The sequence below is a fragment of the Delphinus delphis genome, chromosome 11, assembly GCF_949987515.2.
Source record: "Delphinus delphis chromosome 11, mDelDel1.2, whole genome shotgun sequence".
Taxonomy (NCBI): Eukaryota; Metazoa; Chordata; class Mammalia; order Artiodactyla; family Delphinidae; genus Delphinus; species Delphinus delphis.
Genome location: NC_082693.1, coordinates 48,993,629 through 49,021,241, shown reverse-complemented (window position 1 = coordinate 49,021,241; position 27,613 = coordinate 48,993,629). Strand labels below are relative to the sequence as shown.

The window sequence follows — 27,613 nt, the reverse complement described above, 5'->3', positions numbered from 1 at the left end:
GCGGCTGGGCCCGTGAGCCACGGCCGCTGAGCCTGCGCGTCCGGAGCCTGTGCTCCGCAACGGGAGAGGCCACAACAGTGAGAGGCCCACGTACCGCAAAAAAAAAAAAAAGAAATGTACGTTCTGATTAACAGAATAGAAAAATAGAGTGGTTTAAGCTTTTCTAAGGTATCATTAGAAAATATCACGTTTTTGAGAGGTTTTAAGAAATCAGATGCTTAAGAACTAGATTAGAAATGCACGTTCTGAAAAAAACTAAGCATTTTAATATTTTAAAAATACAGCATGAATATAAAGATGAAAAATTCAAATTATAAATTGATATCTAGCAGAAAAATCCAGATGGAAAACTTTTGAAAATTTTTTAGGTAGGTTCTTAGGTTTCTAATATAGATTTTGGATTGTCTTAGGGTATATACATTTTTATAAATAGGACTACATGTTTTGTTTTGTTTTTGCGGTGTTGTGGAGCACAGGCTCCGGACGCGCAGGCTCAGCGGCCATGGCTCACGGGCCCAGCTGCTCCACGGCATGTGGGATCTTCCCGGACCGGGGCACGAACCCGTGTCCCCTGCATCGGCAGGTGGACTCTCAACCACTGTGCCACCTGTGAGCTTAGCATCACCTGTGAGCTTAGTAGCAATGCAAATTCATGAGCCCTACCCAGATCTACTGAAACAGAAATTCAGGGGATGGGGCTGAGGAAACAGTGTTTTAACAAACTGAACAGGTGAGTCTTCGTTCTATCACCATATTATAGCTTTTAATGATTTTTCCTTGGCTTTTGACACTCTAGGTAGGAAACGGTTATGTGCTAAGCAGTATGAGCACTGGACAGACCCCAGGTTAGTGATGTTTATTAGAATTAGCATTTTCATACCATGTTGAGGACGAGGGGTTGTCTCCTGACAGATATGATGACAATTATAAGCATATAAAACAGGCTGTTCTGTATCTTAATAACTTGAAGTTTCTTTCTTGAGGAACTTAAAATTACATGCCTTCTGCTGGAGTTGAATTTGTCTAAGTTACATCTGCTTGTAATGTAACTTCAATGAACACACACAGAATTCTACTTTTCTTTTAAAGTTGCCATTTACCCAAAAAAAGAATTTGCATCCTTACTTCAATTATATACATATAAATAAATGTTAATTCCTCACTTTTTTTATCTATACTATTTTCCTCCACTACAGGTGTTTTCTCAATGTTCTTGAATATTATAATTTTACACAGTATGTTCTAAGTTTACCTAAATGGTACTGAGTGAAATCTCATTTTGTTTTTATTTTTTCTCTCAACTCTATGTTTTAAAGTTTATCCAGTTTCAAAGATCTCACCACTGTTACTTCTATCTGCTGCACTGGCATTCCACAGTATATCACCATCATTTTTCTTATTCACTCTACCAGAGACAGACACTTAGCTAGGTTGTCTTCAAATCCCCACTACCACAAACAACGCAGCTACAAAGATTGTATATTCAGGGACCTGTGTGAAAAATTCCACTGAGTGATGGGTCAGAGGGATTAAGCATTCCTGATTTAATTTAACACTGATATATAGCATGGTAGTAGTTTGTACTCCCACCATCAGTACTAAGACTTCTCCTACAACACTCCAAACACTTTTTATTAGCATCCTTTTAAGTTTTTGTCATTCTGATGGCTATTAGATTGTATCTCATGCTTTAATTTTTCTGATTACTAGTGAGTTTGTGTATCTCCTCAGCTACCTGTCAGCACTTGGGCTTCCCCTTCTTTAAACTATTTATATCTTTTATTTTTTAAAAGCTTGTTTGCTTTGTTTCTGTTAATTCACAGCAGTTCTTTGTACACTGTGGGTATTATTCTCTTGTAGGTTTTAGATTTTCTAAAACCGACATTTGACTTTTAACTTTGTATATGGTTCCTTTAACAGAAATACTTAATTTAATGCAAACATTAATTTTCGCACTATGTTCTGTGATCCCTAAGTCACAGATATTTTCCAAAATATCTTATTAGCTTTAAAGCTTTACATTTCTTATTTGAGTCTTTAGTCCTTCTGGAGTCTTTGTATGTAATGTGTAAGGCAGTGATTCTGCTTTCTTTTCTCCAAATAGTACTCCTAATAAAATCTAAGCACCTATCTGCTTTAAGCAACCTGTTTTTCACTGCTGAGCAGTGCCACTTACCATACATACAGGAGTTTTTCTTAGCTCACTAGTTTATTCCAGTCTATTTGCCTTTCTTTTGCTAGTGTCATAGTGTTTTTATTACCATAGCTTTGCAGTAATCCTTACTATCTAGTAGGTAAACACTTCCCTTCCTCCTCTTTGTCAAAACTGACTTAGCTAATCCTGGATCTTTACTGGAATATGTTAATTTTAGAATGAGTTTCTGAAGTTTCTCACACACACAACCAGAGGGAAAAAAAAGGTCAGGATAGAATTTTGTTTCTGTGTTTTAAATTTTATTTTATTTCCTTTTGGCTGCTATGGGTCTTCGTTGCTGCGTGCAGGCTTTCTGTAGTTGTGGCGAGCGGGGGCTACTCTTCATTGCGGTGCACAAGCTTCTCACTGCAGTGGCTTCTCTTGTTGCGGAGCACAGGCTCTAGGCATGAGGGCTTCAGTAGTTGTGGCACATGGGCTCAGTAGCTGTGGCTCACGGGCTCTAGAGCGCAGATTCAGTAGTTGTGGTGCACAGGCTTAGCTGCTCCGCGGCACGTGGAATCTTCCTGGATGAGGGCTCGAACCTGTCCCCTGCCTACTGCTATATCAGTAGTTATAGTTGAGTCAGAGACCCTATGGCCCATAAAGCTAAAAACACTTATCTGGTTCTTCATAAAAAAGAACGCTGACCTATGGGTATGGAAAACACCTATTAATTTTTACAAATTAATCTTGTATTAGATAATCTTGCTGAATTCTCTTAGTTCTAGAAGTCTGCTGATTGGTTTTGGATTTTATGTAGATTGCATCATATGTAAATAGTGAATTTTATTTCTTTGTAAAATTCTAATCTTATTTGGTTTGTGTTCAAAATTTCTCAATTAAATGTTTGCTACAGATTTTGGGTTTATAGGCTTTAACAAGTTAGGAGAATTCCCTTTTATTCTTAGTTTTTTGAGAGTCTTTTCATACACTAGATACTGATTAAAAATTTTTTTTGTATTCTAATGAACTATCACTTGGCAATTTAGTTTATTAGCTAGGTTAGCAATTACTAAATTATTTATTTATTTAAGAATCATTATTTTAAGGTTTCAAAACACAAATTCACAACCTCTTATCAGAAAATCTGAAATTCCAAAGTTTCTGAAAACTTAAAAAATTTTTCATAATTCACTTCAGGGCAATCTAACTTGAACTGAAATGATGCTATTTACACTCCTTCTTTATCTTACTTAGTGTGGATACTTACTGAATATTAATGTGCTTAACTATAAGAGTCCCCCTGGACTCTACAAAAATAGTAAAATAATAGGTGGCACACGTACCATATTACTTCTCAGAGGTTTAGAAAGTCCAAATATTGAAATACAACTAGCCCTAAGTGTTTCTGATAATCCTAAAACCCTTAAAAATATTTCCTCCCATTCGGCATGTTGCCTTTTCACTCTGTTGATTGCTTCCTTTACTGTGTGGAAACTTTTTAGTCTGATGTAGTCCCTTTTGTCTATAATTGCTTTTGTTGCTTGTGCTTTTGGTGTCATATTCATGAAATCACTGCCTAGACCAATGTCATGAAGCTTTTCCCCTAAGATTTCTTCTAGATGTACAGATACAGGTTTTTTTTTTTTAACATCTTTATTGGAGTATAATTGCTTTACAGTGGTGTGTTAGTTTCTGCTTTATAACAGGGTGAATCAGTTATACGTACACATATGTCCACATTATCTCTTTCCTCTTGCATCTCCCTCGCTCCCACCCTCCCTATCCCACCCCCCCCATCCCACCCCTCTAGGTGGTCACAAAGCACCGAGTTGATCTCCCTGTGCTATGCGGCTGCTTCCCACTAGCTATCTGTTTTACATTTGGTAGTGTATATATGTCCATGCTACTCTCTCACTTCGTCCCAGCTTACCCTTCCCCCTCCCCGTATCAGGTCTTATTTTTAAATCTTTAAACCACATATCTGGTAAGGGGTTAATATCCAAATATATAAGAAACTCATTACAATTCAACAGCAAAACCCCCAAATAACCAGATTAAAAAATGGGCCTGAGACTTCTTTGAATAGACACTTCTCTAAAGAAGGCATACAGACAGGTAATATGTATATTAAAAAGATGTTCAACATCAGAAATCATTGAGGAAATGCAAATCAAACCACAATGAGATACCACCTCACACCTGTTAGGATGTCTATTATCAAAAGAACAAAAGATAATAAGTACTAGCAAGAATGTGGGGAAATTGGAACCCTTGCATACTGTCGGTGGAAATGTAAGATGGTGCAGCTGCTATGAAAAACAGTATGGAAATTCCTCAAAAAATTAGAAATAGAACTAGCATATGATTCAGAAATCTCATTTCTGGGTATATATCCAAAGGAAATGAAATCAGTATCTTGAAGAGACATCTGCACTCTCAAGTTCACTGCAGTATAATTTACAATAGCCCAGATAATGAAAACAACCTAAATGTCTATTGACAGATAAATGGATAAAGAAAATATGGTATATACATACAACGGAATTTTATTCAGCCTTAAAAAAGCAAGGAAATCATGTCACATGTGATAACACTGATGAACCTAAGGGACAGTATGCTTGGTAAAGTAAGCCAATCACAGACAAATACTGTATGATTCCACTTATATGAGGCTATGTAAACTAGTCAAACTCATAGAAACAGAGAGTAGAACGGTGGTTCCCAGGGGCTGGGGGAAGGGAGAAGTGAGGAATTACTCTTCAACAGGAATAAAGTTTGTTATACAAGATGAATAAATTCTAGAGATTTGCTGTACAACAATGTGCCTACAGTTAACAATACTGTAAGTGCACACATTTAAAACTTTGTTAACAGGGCAGATATCAGTTATGTTTTCTTACCACAATTAAAAAAAAAGTTAAAAAGGTTTCTAATCACTCATTTACCATCAAAAGCAATTCTTATACTCCTTTATCTCTACTTGTGCTGTTATATTCTAAAACACCTATCTAAATAAATAAAATATTGCTTTCACGATTAGATTTAAAATATGTTGCTTTCACATCAGATTCATTTTCATAAAGAGCATTCTTTTAACAGACACTTTTAAAAATACCACAAAATGCTTGAAAAATATTAAATAAAATGTTTAATAGTGATTTGATTGTATTAGACAATGCACCATTACATTTATAACGTATTTATACTGTACCTTATTCTAAAAGAGATTAGAATTGGAAGGCTTTTAAATTACAGCATATTCATTTAAGTGCAAACTTAAATAACTTCTATACGAGAATAAAATATTAAAATATAAAGAAGTTATATATATTTACAATTGCAATACACAATTAGGTTCTTCTATCATTCTGGATTTTATTATCTGAAATCAAAGCTTCAACATCATGCACTGAGTCATAAAAAGTGGGAGCACTTACTTAGGAGTAGAAGGACCCCTTGGCCATGTTCCGTCTTCATTCTTCTGTTCTATCACTAACACCTGCAAATAAGACACAATAAAAGAGTGTTTTTCCTTAACCCTGAAGTTAAAATAGCTTTAGAAGATTAGCTGTATATGCTAAGAAACTAAAGTAACTCTGCGATGACTTAAAGGACACAGTAGACAAGGTGAAGAGGTATTTGCATTTTGATTCCAAAGCTGGCCAAGGGAGATAAAGAGACCTTAAATATAAGAAGTCAGCAATGACGGTCAGAAAGAAAGAAGGTAAAACACTACAAGGAAAATCATTGGTTCTATGACTTTAAGTATAAAAAACTAGATGCAATATAAGTTCCTTGAGTTTAGGGCACACTTTCTATTTCTTTTCTATTTGTAGCTTGTAAAAGTACTGTGCAAAAAACAGATGCTGAATACATGGTTATAGTTGTTGTTAAACATACTGATGTATGATCTCAGTCAGCTATTATTATGCAAATACTGAGGAACAGTGGCAAAGATAATCCCAAATTACAGAGTATACATAATTACACATAATTTGTTTGGGGCTTTGAAATTTGTCTTTATTTACATTATAAAATTATAAAATCTTTTAACATAGAAACGATAGAGCCATGTGTGTGAGAATCAGACTAAGTTCCCTACTGCAGCATGGTCAGGGTAGACCAAAAACACCTCTAATAAATGAAAAGTACAGGCTAAGGTGAGCTATACTTTATTTTAAAACATCCCAGAATCTTTTTTCATATGTTTCAGTCTAAAAAAGAAGGCTTTCTTCTAGTTTTTACTAGGGGCAAGTCTGTGCAAAGAAGAAAAACTAACCAAAATAATTAAGTTAACAAAAGAAATATGTGATCATCTCAACAAGTTAATATCTAAATTTCCACAGGAAAACTATAATATAGAAAACATGCCTTGAAGTAAATTCAAGGCATTAAAAATTTGTATATATTCTACATATTCAGTTTCATTAACTCTTGCTTCTTAAAATTGCAATTTTGTAACCTGTTCTGTATACTCTTAGTAATATACTTTTGTATATGTAATATACTTTTTGTATATGTACATATACTTTTGTATATGTAATATACTTTTTGTATATGTTTCAGGCAATTTATAAGCTGCCATTTGGATCTTAACCATGTAAAATGTAAGCCTGATTCAGAACACATATACCAATGAAATAGCAATTTAAAAAATTCATGGAATCTTGCTGTTGAAAGAGTATGCTAATTAAAATACTAAAGTTGTCTTTTAAAAGAAAAAGTTATTTCCTACATTCAAAAAACACACATGAGGGACGTCCCTGGTGGTCCAGTGGTTAAGACTCTGCACCCCCAGTGCAGGGGGCACGGGTTCAATCCCTGGTCAGGGAACTAAGATTTCTGCATGCCACATGGTGTGGCCAAAAAAACAAACAAAAAAACACACACACACGAAGTATATGTAACATATAATGAATAAGTGCACTGTATACCTGCCATCCTGATCCCTCCCTGATCATATTTCTCTCCTTACCTACCACAGACAATTAACCATTATGCTCAACTGGCATCATTCTGATATGTATTTACATATTTTTACATATTTATAAAATTGAATTTAGTGAGTAGTTTTTAACTTCTGAAGAAAGGTTTTCCTTTGCTACAACTTATAACTCTACAGACATCTACATAGAAATTATATTATATAAAAAAAGATATATACATACATACAAACTTTGTCTCTAGGAGGACTTAAACCAGTTATAAAACAAAAGATTTTACTTACAGAAAATTTCAAAGTTATGCATTTAATATAATTATTTATGGTTTGTTTTTTAAAGGAAGGTCTTAAAGCTGAAGAATCAAGTAAATATTTAAAGTTCAACTGTAACCTTTAATTCCTAGCAGTATTTGTACTTTAAATTTTTTGTCTTTTTTATCTTCCCGGACCGGGGCACGGACCCATGTCCCCTGCATCGGCAGGCGGACTCTCAACCACTGCGCCACCAGGGAAGCCCCAAATTCTTTTTGTCTTTACAGTCACAGATATTAATGTTGAATGCCACCAGAAATGTTAAAACTCACTCGTTTATTCAAATGTATCATTTTCTGAATAAAATTTTGCTCATGGTTAAAACTTTAACTCAAAATGAAATTATTTTTTAAAAGATTTTAAGATTTAATTAAATTGAACACACACATACAAGGGAGAGAGATAAAGACCACCCATTTTGGGAGATAAACTCTTCAATAATGTATCTTCGTTTCACTTTCTAATGAGGATACTTTTATTTCAGTAAAAAAACAAAACAAAAAAAACCAAACTTCTTTTAAGTCTAAGATAGTGTTTAGTTCATTTATCATCAGTCAGAAAATAACTGGTACAAAACCTAGAAAATTTAATCCATGTTCTTTGAACCATTCCTATTTCAAAAGATCAAATGTCCCTAAAGATATTTTATAAGAATAATATATTTAAGAAGATAGTTAATCTTATTAAAATAATTTATTGTCATCTTCATTCTGATAAATGCATTCCTATCAAGAATAACAAATTAAATTCTCTAAGCCTTGGTTTTCTAATGTACATGATGAGTACAATAATAGCCATTACTCAGAATCAATTACTGAAAAGATTTAAAGAAATAATCCTATATATTTTAAATTGTACTCCTGGAGCTACCTCAAGGCCTGATGGATGGTAACCAAGGAGAGAAGTGTATGTCTATTTGGAAGACAGAAAGAGGAAGTTGGCTGGCTAAGGAGGGGAGTGTTGACTAACCAGTAGAGTTCCAAATGTCTCACACACTCAGCTTCAACTGGGTAACTCTTTTTTTTTTTTTTTTTTTGCGGTACGCAGGCCTCTCACTGTTGTGGCCTCTCCCGTTGCGGAGCACAGGCTCCGGACGCACAGGCTTAGCGGCCACGGCTCACGGGCCTAGCCGCTCCGCGGCATGTGGGATCTTCCCGGACTGGGGCACGAACCCCAGGCGGCAGGCGGACTCTCAACCACTGTGCCACCAGGAAAGCCCTGGGTAACTCCTTTTAATTGTAATACATATTATTAGATTTCATAAGATTTCACGTAAGAATATAATGGCTAAAATAAGTCTGAAAATCACTGTTTTATAGTCGAGTACAATACTTGATATATAGTAGGCATTTGCTAAAAAATTAATTTCCTTCTGTTCCTCTGAGTTTAATAACTTACATCATGTATCAGTATCAATTTTAAATAAAACAGAACAAAACAAAACAAAAAACTTCCATATACTAGAGTGGCAGGCTCTGGGTTAGGTACTAAAATAAAAATAAATAGGACACAAAGTCCAACTAAAAACAGGACCTCACAGTCTAGTTGGGGAGTTTAATATATAAATAACTTAATGAATGATACAAGACACATATGTAAATCACTATGGAAGTTAAGGGAGAAATTTCTTCTCCAAAGTAAAACAAATCCTATACCTCAACTAGATACTGAGATAAATACATCAGGAAAGGCTCAAGAAATGATGTGACAAATTTTGAATTGGAATTTGAAGGATGAATAATCTGATCTGGTTAGATTATATGAAAGGATGGGATGCTTAATTTCAATATTTGGATGTTTAAAAGGACTTTTTCTGGATGAATGCAGGGACTGGGGCAACAGGCAGATGGAACAACATATATGAAAGCACAGGAGTATGGAAAAGCATAGCAGGCTTAGGGAACTATAAGTAGTTCAGTTTGGTATTATTAGAGTGTAGATCTAAAGGCAAGGATAATCGAAAGATGCTGGAAGACTAGGCAAAAGGATAAACCATGACTTGCATGCTGCATTAAGGTGCCTGGACTTTATTCTACAATTGTTAAGGAGCCAGGAAAGGTTTATGAAAAGGAAATAATAAGGTTTACATTTTAGGAAGAGTATTCTGACAGAAATACGGAAGACTGAGAACGAACATGCAAAAGACTGGAAGCAGAGGGATTTGTTAAGAGATTATGGAAAGATAAGGGGTGAGAATGGGATACAAAGATTAATTAAAGAGATATTTAGAAGGTGGAAGCAGTAGAACTTGCTGATTGTGTCTAAAAGTCTTCATTTCTCAACACATTCATTTCTTTAGATTCTGTCATAAAGAAAGACCAAATTGGGGGTTGATACCTTCTAGCGGGGGTTGGCAAACTAAGTTCACTTAGCTCACTGACTGCTTTTGTAAATAAAGTTTGTTGGAACATAGCCATATCCATTTTTTACATATTGTTTATGGCTACTTTCTTGCTACTACAATGGCAAAGTTGTAGTCGTGACAGAGACCTTACAGACCACTGATCCAAAAATATTTATTTGATCCTTTACAAAAAGTTTGCTGACCCCTTATTAGCTATTTTTCAATGGAAAATAATTTCTTTTTAAAAAGTAGGTTATTCTCAAGCTCAAGGAGAGAAGCAGAAGTTATAATTAGTGACCAGCAGGGATAGAGAAGAGTTAGAAAGAGGAAACCAGAAACAGTAGAATCCATTATAGATTGTCAGGATAGCCATAAAGTTTGTGACTCCCAAAAACTTCATGTATAATATGCTTAAAATAAACAGTATTGCTAAAAAATACCTGTCCTTGGTATAAACCAGCATCCTGAATGGTGCTGTCTGGTTTATTCAGTGGTTCAAATGTATTACTCATGTATTTGTTCCACAATCTGGTCTCCTTTTCATCTGGAATATTGAAGATTTTTCTTATTTCCTTTTCAATTGTATCTAGATTTAAGGAGGAAAGATACGTAAATATAATATTTAAAAATATACCACAGAGAGTTAAGTGCTCACTAACATAAAAATCCTAAATTTAAATTACTGATATAATAGCAAGAATAGATGAACAAATATGTAGGAAATACATAAAAACAATAAAGAAAAATTTTAAGACCAGGTATACTTTTTAGGAACAAAATGGTAATTATAACTCAGATGATTACTTTGGGAAATTAAGACCTCAAAAGGTAAGAGTTCAATCATATAACACTAAAATATAATTTATGTTATACAGGATGAACTTTAACTTTTTACACATTATAAAATCAATATATTTTCTAATGATATGCTGGAGTTAGAAATTAAAGTATGACTCAGAGATGCCACAGATAAAAAATATTTTAAGTTATAACCAATTTAAGAATAATTTATATTAAGTTGAATACAATTTACAGTTTAAATAGCTAACTAAAATTAAATAGAATATAGGGACACAAAGAAAAGTGCCTTCTTTGAAGAGAGGTCTGAATTGGTCAAAATTTCTTGTTTCCAAGGTAAAGCCATATATTTTCTTTATTTCTAAGCCAATTATCTGAACGGAAGAAGTCTTTCTTTTAAAAAACTGGAGCAGTTTAATCTGCTGTAAAATAAGATATAGGAGTGTCTACATGTTTGAGAATAATTAAGTTTCGGTACCATATTTAGATGAATCTTTTAAAGTACATAAACATTAGAAAGAGATATTAGAAAATATTACTATATCTATCAAATTATGGTCAATAACTTACCTAACTTAGACTCAAGAAAATTACACTTAATATATTTTATGGCATATAAAGAAATATGAAATACTTCTAAATTTTAGAATACTTGATTAATTTTGGAAAAACCATTATTTGTAAAATACTAAACCTAAAAATACATGTTCTCTTAAAAAATATAAAAACCCACATCTATCCTACATAATTAAACTTAGTCCAATAACACTGTTTATGTTCTACTTAGCAGCTAATGTTCTTTAATAGTCTTATAGTCAATGACAGTTTGATTAAGGCATTAAATAAGTAGTAAATACTATAGTGTATTTCAAAACCTAATGCAAACTAGCCAGAACATTTAAAAAATTACATTAAAGAAATATAAATATACTATAAGTACTGCTTTCTATTTTGGCGGCATTAATTTTTTTTATTGAACTGTAAATGTATACAGAAAAATGCACAAATCGTCAGTATATAATGATAAATTTCCATAGTGGATACACCCGTGTAAGCAGTACCCAGATCAAGAAACAAAATAACATAGGAAGGACGACAGAGGAAGAAGCCAAGGAAGGGAGGTCATTTTAGTCTTTCTATAAAAATGAATACTTCTTTCCTGATTGAAGAAATAAATCTTGCTCATTGCAAAAATTCAGAAAATACAAGTACAAATAAAATGTCCACCTAGAAATAACCACTGTTAACATTTTGATACTTCTTCCAGGCATTTTTTTCTATTAATACATACATATTTATATACATAATATCATATATACCAACACATATGGAAATGCCCCCTTTATTGAGTTTTGAAAAGGGTAATGCAAAGACCCTGAGATGGGAATGTATTTGGCATGTTTTAGAAGAGAACGGTGCACCAATGTGGCTAAAGTGGAATGAGCAAGGTGGAAATAAGACCATAAAGGTACACATGTAGGATCATACAGAATTGAGGCAGTTATGAAAGTATTCTATTTTATCTGATTAAGAAGAGAAGTCATTTAGGAGTTTTGAGCAGAGAAGTGGTATGATCCAATTGACACTTCAAATGTTCACTTTTGCTGCTAGTGAAAACAAACTGCAGGATGTCAAGGGTGAGAGACTAAGCTACTACAGAAATCCAAACCAAGGTGGTAACTGTGGAAGCAATGTTAAGTGGTCAGACTGGGAATAGATTCTGAAGGCACTGCTTAGAAGATACATTGCTAAATTATATGCAGGGTGAGAAATAGAAGAGAATCAGAATGATACCAAGGGTTTTGGCCTAAGCAATTAGAAGAGTGCAAGTGATGATTACTCAGATGAGGAAAAATGACAGAGTAGTAGCTTTTAGGGGGAAGGGAGAGAGTTTAGTTTCATATATGTTATCTTTAGATTCTCATCAGACACATGTGAAGATATGGAATGGTTGTAACTGGAATTAAGGGAGAGTCTGGGTAGGAGATATAAGACATCAATATACAGAAAAGTATTTAAAGCCAGGGGACTAGAGGAAGTCATCAAGGAAAAGAAAGAAGATCCAAGGACTGAGCATATCACACTGATGTTCTGAGGTCAGAAATATGAAGAGGATCTTACAAAGGACTCTGAGAAGATGCAGCCAGTGAGAACTTGTACCCTGGCAGCCATGTGAAGAGAAAATATTTCTAGATGGAAAAGTCAGTAAGTATGTTAATTTTTGCTGGCACATTAAGAAATGGAAGACTTCGACCACTGGATGTATCAATGTAGAATTAGAGACCATCACAGAAGCAGAACCAAGGAAGTGGTTGGTCCGATTTAGTGGGTTCAAGGGAGAACGGGAGCAGAGGAAGTGGTAGCCAGAAAGCAGTTTGCTTAAACTGAAATTTGGCAAGTGCAGTTGTAGATAATGACAGCCTAGGGTATATCTATGGGAACTGGTGGTTGAGGCTGGATGCAGATCAAGATCACTGGAGTAGAGAATGTCAAGGTATTGAGAACATGTGCATATTTTTCTGTATATTAATCCGACTCTATTAGGCAGTTAATGAAAAGCATAAAGAGATAAAAATATATTAACACAGATAACAGAAATAAAATTATTGTGACAAACATTTCTAGTAGGAACATTTAATAAGAAAGTTAAGCAGTTCTATTAATAAATTTTATAAACATAAAGTATTTTTCAAATTTTATAATAAAATTATTTTTCAGTGGTATCTTTAAAGAAAAAATAAGAACAAGTTTTATCTTCCTTATTGACACATGTTCAATACCCAAATATATCAATTTAGGGAGAAAAATATTAAAAAGGCAAAGTATTTTGGCTCTGAACATGGTAAATTATTTAGATCCTACCTATGGCTACTATCATTTTTATTATAAATCAATGTAGGCATTACTAGCTGAAAATGGAACATTTTATTATTTGGTAAAAACAGAAAACAGGTGCTTATATTTCTTAATTCCATTTACAAAATTTGTATACTGTATTTCATGTACATAGCTATTTTGATCCTTTTTAATCAAGATTGAAAAAACACACAGGGAAAAATATACATCTTGTATTTCCTTTCTTATCAAATTCTTTGTTTCAAAACTCACTTCCTAAAGAAACACAAAATCAACCCAATTAACATTTGCACAGATTGTATAAGGCAGCAAATTAAGAAGTGAGACTCTGGTATAAGAGGCTGGCTTAAGGAGTTAAAATACTGGCTCTATCATTTGGTACCAGGGTGAACCTATGTAGGTTACTTAACCCTTCTTAGCCTAGGCTTTATCACCTTTAAGATGAGGGTACAGTAATGTTGAGGTTTAAATAAGAAATTTCCTGTAAAGTGCCTAAAGCATAGTAAGTATTCAATAACTGCTAACTATTATAACCATAACAATGAAGTTTCTAAAATTCCTGGCTTGATTAATTTTTGCAAAACTTTTTGCTTAAAAAGCAAACTTGCTCTAATAGAGATTTTCAAACTTTTAAAACTACAGTAAGGAATTGTGTCCCACTATACACATATATGTTGATATTTTCTATTCTGATATTTTCCATTCCATTCTCTTTACTCCACAAACTGCTTAATGACCACAAAAGTACAGACAACACAGTTTGAAAAAACTGTTCTAGTAAGAAATGTTAGCTATATGAAAAAATTTATTCATATACAATTTTAAGGCATATAGCCAATGTATGTAGCATTTTAAAGTATTAGTAAATTTAAGCTATGCTAATTAACATCTATGTAAATCATAAACTTTTTGAAGCAGAGATTCTTTACAAATCATCTCCTTGATAATTCTTACCTAGTACTTAATGTAAAAACTCCAAAATGCTTGTTTTGAGTTCAGAAATTAAACCTTAGATCTTCATATAATGAGTTTTAAAATATTTTTCAGTGAACTAATGTTCTAAAATAAGTTTCTTATTGTCTCATATAACTTTTATATATATATATATATATAATTTTCCTATAGAAATGAGGTAAGAAACAAAGAAACTTTAATACCAAAAGTTTAATACCAAACTTTAACTAGAAAATACCAAACTTTAAAATAACTAGAAAACATTACCTACATCAAGCATTTAAGAGGTAGCTTATTTATATTCCAATTGGCTGAACATTTCAGAAGTTAGTCTCTGAATTAATTTTAATAGGTCATCTTTGTTGGACAGACTTACAGATTCTTAAAGATTCTTATTGTGTACATTTAAATATCATGATTAATGTAATTTTATACATTTAAAACTTTCAGTTCTTAGGATATAGAAATGTTTTACTTTCCTGAATATGTTCCAAAAATCTAGAACTGAAAAAGTTAAGTACTTTATCCATAATAATACTTTATACATAATAATGTAATGAAATGACATTTATATGGAGTTCCTAACATTTTAAGCATTCATTTTAGAAAGATGACTGTGTGAGTTTATTGAAATTGCATCTCAACTTACAAATGCTCTAGGTAAATAAAGAGGGAAAATAAAAAATCCATACATAATGTCTGGCAAAAACATTAGAATAAACCAAGCATTAGAAATTGAAGAATGGTACTATTTCATGAAAATTATGAGTTAAAAGCATTTTCCTGCAGTGAAATGGCTATGTGGTGAAAGTCAAATGTACTTAAGAAATTCAGAAATATTTTTATTTACTTTTAATAAAGTGTACTTAATGACTGGTTCCAACAAGAAAAGCTATATGGTGCTATAATTCATAAATTTTCTAATCTTTCTAAGTTCTACATTAAGTGTTATGTCCTTCTCCAGTGTCCATTTGCACTTTCCAACAAGATCAATGTTATTGCCATTAATCTTCTGTTCCAAAAACTTTATTTGAAAATAACAACCTTTTATAATTTTTATTTTGAGTTGTGTCTTATCAAAAAGTACTGCAATTCTGTTATTAAATGCATAATCATTTATTTAAAAAACATTTTATTCAATATATTCTTTTTTTAAATTGAAGTATAATTGACATACAACATTGTATTAGTTTTAGGTGTATGACAGAATGGTTCAACATTTGTATACATCACTAAGTGATCACCACAATAAGTGACCATCTGTCACCATACAAAGTTAGAAAAACTTTTTCCTTGTGATGAGAACTTTTAAGATTTACTTTCTTAGCAACTTTCAAATTTGCAATTCAATATTATTGACCATAGTCACCATGCTGTACATTATATCCTTATGACTTACTGGAAGTTTATACCTCTTAATCCCCTTCACCCTATTTCACCCAACCTTCAAGCCCCTCCCATCTGGCAGCCACCAATCTGTTCTCTGAATCTATGAGTTTTATTTTGTTATTCAATACATTCTTGATCTTAAATTAACATGTGGCTTTTAAACAGAATTATAAATTTACATGTATTTAAATATACATTTATATGTGTAGATAGGTAAATATATAAAGATATATAAATACATAGAAGGAGTTAGGCACACTTATATTTGATATATAATTCTGTAACCTACTCATTATTAAAAAAAAAATCAGTGAGTCATATTAATGCTAAGCCCGCTGCTGTAAGTAGCTACTTAATTTTGTATTTATAGAGTCCAAAGAATAAACTGTGAGAAAAAAAGAAAATAAACGGTCATTTTTCATGCTAAGAATGGTAAATTATCATTATTATTATTGATATATATATTACATTACCCGACAAAGTTTTACCTAAGCAAGTTTTTATTTAAAGTTCTACTTCAATTTATAGTCATGTTACAAACATGATACGTATTTTCAAATATTAAATTAAAACAATTATTTGATTTTTTTTTAAAAAGTAAAATGGCACAAATATTAAACTCATTTAATAATGTAAAGTAGACCTAGAAATGATAAATAACTCAACTCTAAGCTAAGACATATTGAATGATGCTTGGAAACCTGTAATGTCTAAGGATAAACCCTTAAAATGGTTATCATCTTCGTAGCATATAACTAATAGAATTTTAAATAAATTTCTAATAGCAATGGTTTAACAAAGAAACAGGATCTTGCATTACCTATTGTGTCAGCTTTGCTAAATCTTCGAGTTACAACATTGTTCATGTTTCCATTTTCACAGAGCTTCAATTCTGTGAGATATACTTCTACTTTGCAGTGCTTTACAAACATACCCTGTTCAACCACCTAAAAAACAAAACAAATTGGTTTCAGCTATAGCTTGATATATTTCACTGTTTTGAATAACAATACATTTCTCTAAAGAGGCTTTAGAAAAAACCTACAGATCTCCAGTGAGAAACTAGTAACTATTAAAACCCATCAGTAAAAAATAATAGATATTGGATAGCTGAAAAAGAAAGGAACATTTTTGGAAATTTTAATATTTAACAGAATGTGAATAATCATGACACAAACATTAACAGACAGTTTAGAAAGGCATTCTACTACTCTATGAAGATACTTTGGTATACTATAAATAATGAATACATTTAGTATTTATGATGAGAAAGTGAATGCAAAGTGTAAATACAGCTCTGATTAAAGATACAGACATACTTTCAGCTTTTAGTACTTGATCTCAAGCAGAAAACCTTTAAAAATTGTAAGTTTTATACAATTTCAGTTAGCAACAGCTATAATATCATTCTATACGTTAAAATAAATCTTTTAAAATAATAACTACAAATTACTGTTGCCAAAATATCCAGCTATGCCCTGTAACTGATGTTAGTTTTCCATCCTAAGATGACTTTGTTTGACCTTTAAATACATACTCAGTAATTCTATGCAACAAATGAAAAAAAAAAAAAAGCTGCTAAACATGCAAGCAATAAGGCAGAAAAAGAGAAAATATGTATACATTAGGTTCACCTTATTAATAAGTATATTTCCTTTTGATCTTCTAAAGGTTAACTGTAGGATTTCAGCCATGAACACTGTTTCTGAAAATAGTAATCGGCCTGATATGTGATACATTAGACAAATATGGCAAAAGGGAGGCTCCAAATGACTGTTGTACTCACACGCTTTGCATCAGTTCAATAAGGGACTCATAAATTTGTCTTTCACTTGCAGGGAATCGTTTTAGCTCAAAAAGTTCAAATGTAGTTTGTCTAGTATTTAAAATATCCAATCCAATGCTAATTTTTATGATACTTTGTCACACATATTCTAATTATACCTGTTACATTCACATTTCTAAAACAACCAACAGCATGCACTTCCCATGTTAACTTAACCCATTTTACAAACTAATATACAACTGTTTAACCTTGAACTAAATTTGTTTTATACTTTATTTGAAGGATTTTGCTTTATGCTTATTTGAAGTTACAAAGGAAGCAAAGGATATTACATCATTTCTAAGATTACTTGAAGCTGTAAAGCTAGGAATCAAATATTCTTATTAATCAGAAATTTCTGCTCTGGGAGTCAATATGTGAGTAAGAATCCTAAAATAATATATCAAGTTAGTTACTAATCATCGGTAGGTTGCCAAAACTGAGGTACCTACAGGTCTCATTTTATTGGCTGGGGGGCGGGTGGGGGGGGGGGAATGACTAACAATACAGCAGGTAATGGGATAAAGAAACAGGATAAAATAACAAAAAATAAGAAAATCCCTCATTATGATTTATATTGAGGTATATATTTTCTAAGTAAGCATAGTTTTTTAAAAAATGAGAATCTTCATAAAACTAATAGATATTTTCCTGGAAAGAATCTGGTGATTTAACTGTCAGAAACTCACTGTCAACAATGAAAACAAAACATCAGTTCACTATTTCACTATTGTATGTAAGACAGATAACCAACAAGGACCTAAAACAAGGGCACTCTACTCAATATTCTGTGATAACCTATACAATAAAAGAATCTAAAAAAGAATGGATATATGTATAGGTATAACTGAATCACTTTAATGTACACCCGAAACTAACACAACACTGTAAATCAACTATACTCCAATAAAATTTTTAAAAAATCAAGATTATTTCAAAACCCATTCTTTATTGGGATTCAGAATATTTCTCATTTTTCTTCTTTTCTCCAACAGTATCTTACATTGCTAAAACCCTCATTAACATTACTCAGAATACTACTACTGTATTTATAAGATATTTTACTGTTTCCAAAAGTAGTGTATTAAAAAGCAGTTCTTTTAAGGAAGATATGAGTTTGTTCTCAAACAATTTTTATTTGAAAGAACCAGACTGTATGAATGATTAAAGCTTGAATACAACAGCATCACAGCAGAGAAAAATAATTAGCATATTTATGTATGTGTCATAATCATATGTATATTACTTGTTCATATATAGCAACTCCTTTATATTTGTTTATATAAAGTATCCCACCTTCATTAAAAATGTTTGTGTTGAAAATAATCATTTAAAATGATGGCTATTAAGACTGTAACAGGAAGAAATAGGCTTAGAAAAAACAGGATACAAAGTTTTACCTAGTTATTATAACTATTAAGATATACATTTGAAATAAGACAGGAAGGTGAATATTCAGAAATAACAGTTATGTTTCAGAATTAGAGGTGACAGCTAAAGTGTTTTTTTCCTAAGTGAATATAATGTTGTTGAAATCTGTGCTTGGATTCTATTAATTCATGGCCACAATGAAGGTCAAGTTTTTTTACTAAGTTAGTTAGGGAAATATGTTTATGCTAAATTAAAATAAATATAATTTCCATTTGTTCATTTTGCTGTGAATATTAGAGAGCATTTTGACTAAAGCTATGAAATATACCTGATAAAGCTAACGTAGTCTACTCTTTATATTGGCACATGACTGCTCCCCCCTTGGAAACAGAAAGTAATTTCTAAAGAAATCTAGTACTTTAAAACAATTTGATAACACTGGGCCTAAAAGACACATTTACTATTTCTGAGGAGTTAGCTACATTCACTTTGGCAGCACTTACTGAGCATCTATGCTTAGCGCTAGAAATACACAGGTGAATTAGACCCAGTCCCTGGAATCAGGGTGAGAACACCCAGTGGTAAAGACAGAGAGACTAGTAGAGAAAATATAACACAACTATGAAATCACAGGTGTTAACGTATAACAAACAAATCCTACTTGTGATATTTTATACAAATATTTCAAGATATATTTCTTCAGAAACAAGGACTCAAATATAACCATAAAAACATTATCACACCTAAAATATTAAAACTAATCCCTTAATATCAAATATTCATTACATTAAAACTAAATTAATTAAAATCATTTTTAATATAGATCCAAATAAAACCCATACACTGCAAATGACTGATAAGTCTCGTGTCTTTTTCTTTCAAGTGTCTTTTAACTGAAAAGTTCACCATCAATCTTTTTATTCTTGCAATTTTTAGTAAGACTAGTTCATAGGGATTGTGAGATATATTCTAAACAAGATGCAAATAATATCTAGCTGCCCCTCTTTTTATGATGTTGGTAGACATTAATTAACCAGCACCTAGACCAGGAGTGGGCTAACTATGATCCACAGGCTAAATCTCGCTCATCATCTATTTTTGTAAATAACATTTTACTGGAACACAGTTATTCCCATTCATTTATGTGTCACCTACGGCTGTTTTTGCACCCAAAACAGCAGAGATGAGTAGTTCCACAGTGACCATTTTGGCCCACAAAGCTGAAAATATTTGCTATCTGGCTTTTTACAGAAAAAGTTTGGTGACCCCCTAACCATCAACTCATTAGGTCTTCTTTAATTTTGCTCAGTAATGTTTCATAATTTTCATTGTAGAGAAGTAATTTTGTAAGGTTTATTTCTATGTACTTTGATCTGTTGTAAACATTATTTTAAAATTCAACTTTTTTTGTTGCTGATAAATAACTGGTTTTTCTCTATTTACCTTATATCCAACCACCTTGTGAAACTTAATTATTGATTTTAATGGTTTGTTAGTACAACTTTTGGAATTTTCAACATATAAAATCATGTCTTCTAGAACATTACAATTTTATTTCTTTATTTTCAATCCTTATTCTTTGAGTTATTTTCCCTGCATTACCACACTGGCTAAGACCTCTAATATAGTTATCCTTGTCTTGTCCCTGATCGGAGAGGAAGAGCTTTGAATATTTTACCAATAAGTATGTCTGAAATAGGTTTCTATTTCTAGCTTTTCTTAAAAAAGTCATACATAGATATTGAGTTTTATCAAATGCTTTTTCTGCATCTACTGAGATGGTTTTTCTACTTTACTCAGATAATATAAAAATTATAATAAGTGATTTTCAAAGTAAAACCAAAATTGCATTTGAAAAAATCCAGCCTGGCCATTTTTTAACTCCTTTTTTGCATACTGCTGGGTTTGGCTTGCTAATATTGTATAAATTATTTGGTATTGTGTTACTAAATATTTGGTTGAATATTTACTGGTGATGCCTTCTGGAGCTACAGTTTTCTTTGTGAAAAGATTTTTATTTAATGATTTAATTTCTTTATTCAGACAGGGCAATTGAGATTTTCTATTTATTTCAACACTTGTATTTTTCTAGAAATCTGTCCACTTCACCTAAATTTTTAAATTACATAAAATTATTCAAAATTAATCTTTTAAAAAAGTCTTTAGACTCTGCTATGATGTCCCCTTTTTCATTCCTAATATAGGTGATTTGGGCCTACTTTCCTTTTATTCCTGATCAATCTTGCCAGGACTCATCTTTATTTTACTGATCTAATTCGAACATTCTTTATGATGAGCCAACTTTGTTCATTTAATGTAAAAAATTTTTTTCTATTTTATTAATGTCTACTTCATATTATTCTTTCTTTTTGTGTGTGTGTGTGGTATGCGGGCCTCTCACTGCTGTGGCCTCTCCCGTTGCAGAGCACAGGCTCCGGACGTGCAGGCTCAGCGGCCATGGCTCACGGGCCCAGCCGCTCCATGGCATGTGGGATCCTCCCGGACCAGGTCATGAACCTGTGTCCCCTGCATCGGCAGGCCAACTCTCAACCACTGCGCCGCCAGGGAAGCCCTATTATTTCTTGATTAGGCTTAATTTCCTTTTCTTCTCTTCTTGAGAACAGTCTTTCTTCTTTTTCCAGTATTTACATTTAAGCTATAAAGTTCCTTCTAAGAATGGCTTTAGTCATTCTTTTATGATGCATCATTATTACTCAGTTCAAAATATGTCTAACTTTACTTTTTATATCTTCTTTGACCTAAGGATCACTTAGAAGTATATTGTTCCATTTCTAGGTAGCTGAGAGACCATCTAGTTGTCTTTCTGTTACAGACTTGTAAATTCCCCTGAGGACAGAAAATACACTGAATAATTTCTATCATTAGAAATATATTGGAATTTGCTTGATGGCCCAGCATGTGGTTAATTTTGGTAAAACTTCCAGTTACAAAATTTTTGTATTCTGCATTGACTAAGTGCAACGCATGTCAATTAGGTCATGGTGGTTAATCATGTTGTTCAAATCTGCTTCCAAATTCATTCGTGTGTTGTTGGCAGGCCTCCGTTCCTCTCCAGCTGTTGGCAGAGACTTTTAGTTCCTCATCATGTAAGTCTTTCCATAGGCTGCCTGCATGGCATATGGCTTCACTCAGAGTGACTGATCCAAGAGAGAGCCAGAGAGCACTCCAGTATCTTTTACGAACTCAGAAACAACATACTATCACTTCTGCCATATTTTACTGGTCACACAGACCGACTCTGGTATGATGTAGATTACATAAGAGTGTGAATAACAGGAGGTGGCAATAACTTGGAAGCATCTGTGAGGTTGTCTACCACAGTAAAACCTCTGGTACCCAATAAGTCACAGACCCTCCCACCAACATGCAAAATACACTCCACCCCCCACAAAGGCCCCCACTAGTCTCATCCTATTACAGCATCAACTCAAAGTTCAGAAACTTGTCATTTATATCTGACTAAGGTACAGATGAGGATCCTTGGGCATAGTTCCTTAAGCATCTCGGGTATAGTTCCTCTTGATCTACAGGCCTGTGAAATAAAAGATAAATACTGAAAGTTCCTTAGTTAGGGCTCACTTTTGCCTTGACATGAAAATGACTCTTCATAACATTTGCTTCTGTTTTCTGAGTCATTCTTTTTTTCATGTAAGTTAGCACATGTTTGCAGTTGAGTAAATTCTTAGTCTGATTCCTGCTTGTAGCAGTCTGCAAGGGCAAAGGCCTCTTTAATTTTATACTGTCTCTGCAGTCCAAGATGGCAGTGGGTCTTGAAAACACTGTGCGTCTCCAGTGGATCCCACTGGAGTTCAACCTAGTAGGCAAAAGTCACAACCACAAATGTCCTCTAGCTAAGTCCTTTCTACCTTGGGTTTATACTGAGAAGGCTCAGGGACATTGCCCTAAAGCTTCTTAGAAGCCCTACTGTTCCTAGAAGCCACATATTGAAAGATGGTATAAAGTACACCCTGAAATCCTTTAAAGGGCCCTTTTTTCTGAAGAGTATTGTGAGGCACCACCTTCAACTTTTCTGAGGTCTTAACAAAGAAATTTTACAGTCACAACCTTGGCTTCAACTTTAGAACTGCTTTCTTGAGAGTGCCTTGAGTTTGATCTTTGCTTGGAAATATTTCTTAGTTTTAGTGTTGTTTGTCATCTGGAGAGGCTAATTTTCAAAACTAGCAAGTCTTGGCTCTTTTTTATTTAACAGTCCTTTCTTTAGCTTCTCTTTTCTCGTATCTGACTAAAGGCAGCACAAGAAGAAACCCAGCAGTACTTTCAACATTTTGGCAGATCATTTAGTTCATAAATATATTTTTTATCTTTCAGTTTACTGCAGATTGACACGTTGTTAAACTTTCTGCCACCTTATAACAAAAATCACTGGGTTCCAATAAGATTTTCCTCACTTTCCTTTAAGATCTCACTGGCAGCCTCCTCAAAGTCTAAAATTCTACTACCAATTTATTCAAGGCACGTTAGGCTTTCATTAATACTCTTAAAATTCTTACAGCTTCTATCCACTGCCCAGCTCCAAAGCCACCACCACATCTCAAGTTTTTGTTACGGTTGCATGCAACTTCCAGGAACCAAAATCAGTATCAGCTACCTACTACTGCATAATAAATTACCCCAAGTTGATCAGCTTAACAAAGCAAACATTATCTCACATAGTTTCTGAGGGTCAAGAATCTGGAGCAGCTTAGCTGGACTGTTCCGGCGTGGGGTCTCTCACGAGGTTGTTGTCAAGCTGTGGACTGGGACTTCAATTATCTGGAAGCTCAAATGAGACTGTAGGATTCACTTCCAAGCTCTCTCACATCGTTGTTAGCAGGCCTCCATTCCTCTCTATTGGCCAGAGATCTCAATTCCTTAACATGTGAGCCCCTCCATAGTCTGCCTGAATGTGCAGCTGAATTTCCCAGACTGAGAAATGAGAGAGAGCAAGAGGGCGTGTGCACCCAAGATGTAAGCCAAGGTGTCTTTTATAATCTAATCTTTTCTTTTTTAATAAGGTACAACTGACATATAACATTACATTAGTTTCAGGTGTATAACACAACTATTCAATATTTGTATATATGGTGAAATGATCACCACAGTAAGTCTAGTTAACATCCATCACCCTACATAGTTACACTTTTTTTTCCTGTGATGAGAACTTTTAAGATCTTCTAGAACTCTTAGCAATTTTCAAATATACAATATAATATTTTAACTATAGTCACCATGCTGTACAAATACATCCCCATAACTTATTTACTTTATAACTGTTAAGTTTATCCTTTTGACCTAAAACTTAATCTTGAAAGTGATATACTTTACCATTACTCCTGCTATATGTCACTGGGCACAAAGACCAGTACAATACCAAGATGCTGGTACAAAGTGGATGGGGACTATCCAAGGCTGTGGACATGAGGAGGTGGAGATAATGGGGGTTGTCTTGGGGGCAACTATCTTAACGTATATTCTAATATTCTTATACACTTTAATTTTATACATATTTTCACCCTCATAAGGAATTATTACTATTTTAAACAGCACGCCTTAACATCTATTCACAGTATGTGCTTTTGTCAGTCAACATTTTTTCCTGTGTCTCCAAGATTCCATACGGAGTAATTTTTCATTCTGAAGACTGTTTCGCATTTCCTTTAGTGCAAGTCTGCTGGTAACAAATCCTATCAATTTGTTTATCTGAAAACAGCTTTTGTCACCATTATTCTGAAGGATCTTTTCCTTGGTCATAGAATTCAAGGTTAGCAGTTATTTTCTTTCAGCATGTTGAAGATACACTATTATTTTCCTGGCATTCATTTCTCTTGAGAAATCACTTCTTTGTCTTACCCTTACTTTGAAGGTAATATATCTTTTCTTCTGGCTACTATCAGGAATATCTTTGTTTCTCAACAGTTTTACTGTGTATAGTTTTGTTTGCATTTTTTTCAGCTTGGGATTCACAGCATTTCTTTAATGTGTAGCATGATACCTTTCAACATTTTTGGAAAATTCTCAGCTATTACTTCCAGTATTACCTCTACCCCATTTTGTCTTTCCTTTTCTTTGAGGAGTCCACTTGTATGCTAATCTTATTCACTGTATTCCATGTGCCCGTCTGCTTTTTTCTTTATTTTCCATTCTTCAGTGTCTTTAAGCTTTGGTCAATATATTTTCTATTGATGTTGTCATTTAGTTTACACATTCTCTCCTTATTTTTAGCCTAGTATTTCACTCAAATAGTATGTCCTTAATACTTAATATTTTCATATTATTGTTCAGTTTTAAAATATTTGATTCTTCTTTTCAACTTTTATTTTTTTGAACATAACAAGCACAGGGTTTTAAGGTTTCTGTCTGATAATTCCATTATCTGGATTCCTCACGTGTCTGTTTCTATTACCTATAGTTTCTCTTGGATTTTGGTCCCATTGTACTTCCTCCTCATTTACCTGTTTTGTTTCTGTTTTAAATTGAATGCCTGACATTTTAGGTGAGACAGTTTAGTGATGATTTTAGGTCCAGGAAGATGGTTAACTTTGTTTCTACATGACAGTAGGAGCACTACCAATTCCAGATTCCTCAATGCAATCAGAGATTAGTAAAATTCAAAGCTGGGGCTTCCCTGGTGGCGCAGTGGTTGACAGTCCGCCTGCCGATGCAGGGGACATGGGTTCATGCCCCGGTCCAGGGAGATCCCACATGCCGAGGAGCGGCTGCGCCCGTGAGCCATGGCCGCTGAGTCTGCGTGTCCGGAGCCTGTGCTCCGCAATGGGTGAGACTGCAACAGAGGAAAGCCCGTGTACTGCAAAAAAACAAAAAAAAAACAAAGCTGGGCTTCAGACTCTAAAAACCAGTCTATTCTTTTAAGTAAGTTCCACTGGCATAAGAGTCTCTTCTTTGAGTTCACTGGCATCAGAAATATATCAAACATGGAAATTCCCAGACTTACTGATTTAATTTTGGAGGAAGACACTTTTTAATAAGTACTCTAGGTAATTTTATACACACTAAAGTTTTTTTCCTTTTTACATCTTTATTGGCATATAATTGCTTTACAATGGTGTGTTAGTTTCTGCTTTATAACAAAGTGAATCAGTTATACATATACATATGTTACTATATCTCTTACCTCTTGCATCTCTCTCGTTCCCACCCTCCCAATCCCACCCCTCTAGGTGGTCACAAAGCACTGAGCTGATCTCCCTGTGCTATGTGGCTGCTTCCCACTAGCTATCTATTTTATGTTTGGTAGTGTATATATGTCCATGCCACTCTCTCACTTTGTCACAGCTTACCCTTCCCCCTCCCCATATCCTCAAGTCCATTCTCTAGTAGGTCTGTGTCTTTATTCCTGTCTTGCCCCTAGGTTCTTCTTGACATTTTTTTTTTTTAGATTCCATATATATGTGTTAGCATATGGTATTTGTCTTTCTCTTTCTGACTTACTTCTCTCTGTATGACAGACTCTAGGTCCATCCACCTCATTACAAATAGCTCAATTTCGTTTCTTTTTATGGCTGAGTAATATTCCATTGTATATATGTGCCACATCTTCTTTATCCATTCATCCAATGATGGACACTTAGGTGGCTTCCATCTCCTGGCTATAGTAAATAGAGCTGCAATGAACATTTTGGTACATGAATCTTTCTGAATTATGGTTTTCTCAGGGTATATTCCCAGTAGTGGGATTGCTGGGTCATGTGGTAGTTCTATTTGTAGTTTTTTAAGGAACCTCCATACTGTTCTCCATAGTGGCTGTACCAATTCACATTCCCACCAGCAGTGCAAGAGTGTTCCCCTTTCTCCACACCCTCTCCAGCATTTATTGTTTCTAGATTTTTTGATGATGGCCATTCTGACTGGTGTGAGATGATATCTCACTGTAGTTTTGATTTGTATTTCTCTAATGATTAATGATGTTGAGCATTCTTTCATGTGTTTGTTGGCAGTCTGTATATCTACTTTGGAGAAATGTCTATTTAGGTCTTCTGCCCATTTTTGGATTGGGTTTTTTTTTGTTACTGAGCTGCATGAGCTGCTTGTAAATTTTGGAGATTAATCCTTGGTCAGCTGCTGCATTTGCAAATATTTTCTCCCATTCTGAGGGTTGCCTTTTGGTCTTGTTTATGGTTTCCTTTGCTGTGCAAAAGCTTTGAAGTTTCATTAGGTCCCATTTATTTTTGTTTTTATTTCCATTTCTCTAGGAGGTGGGTCAGAAAGGATCTTGCTGTGATTTATGTCATAGAGTGTTCTGCCTATGCTTTCCTCTAAGAGTTTGATAGTTTCTGGCCTTACATTTAGGTCTTTAATCCATTTTGAGCTTATTTTTGTGTATGGTGTAGGGAGTGATCTAATCTCATACTTTTACATGTAGGTGTCCAGTTTTCCCAGCACCACTTATTGAAGACGCTGTCCTTTCTCCACTGTACATTCCGGCCTCCTTTATCAAAGATAAGGTGACCATATGTGTGTGGGTTTATCTCTGGGCTTTCTATCCTGTTCCATTCATCTATCTTTCTGTTTTTGTGCCAGTACCATACTGTCTTGATTACTGTAGCTTTGTAGTATAGTCTGAAGTCAGGGAGCCTGATTCCTCCAGCTCCGTTTTTCGTTCTCAAGATTGCTTTGGCTATTAGGAGTCTTTTGTGTTTCCATACA

General features: G+C 33.8%; 1 protein-coding gene across 3 annotated transcripts in view; it reads right to left on the bottom strand.

Moving 5' to 3' along the window:
* The window catches only part of USP15 (ubiquitin specific peptidase 15), a 128,308-nt gene that overhangs the window by 64,994 nt on the left and 35,701 nt on the right, over positions 1-27,613 (bottom strand). For all 3 annotated transcript variants that reach the window (XM_060025141.1, XM_060025138.1, XM_060025139.1), the window contains exons 4-6: positions 16,553-16,679; positions 10,176-10,321; positions 5,575-5,636 (exon numbers count right to left, since the gene is read on the bottom strand). In XM_060025141.1, the coding sequence (XP_059881124.1) occupies positions 5,575-5,636; positions 10,176-10,321; positions 16,553-16,679 (335 nt within the window). The remainder of the gene's footprint in view (positions 1-5,574; positions 5,637-10,175; positions 10,322-16,552; positions 16,680-27,613) is intronic.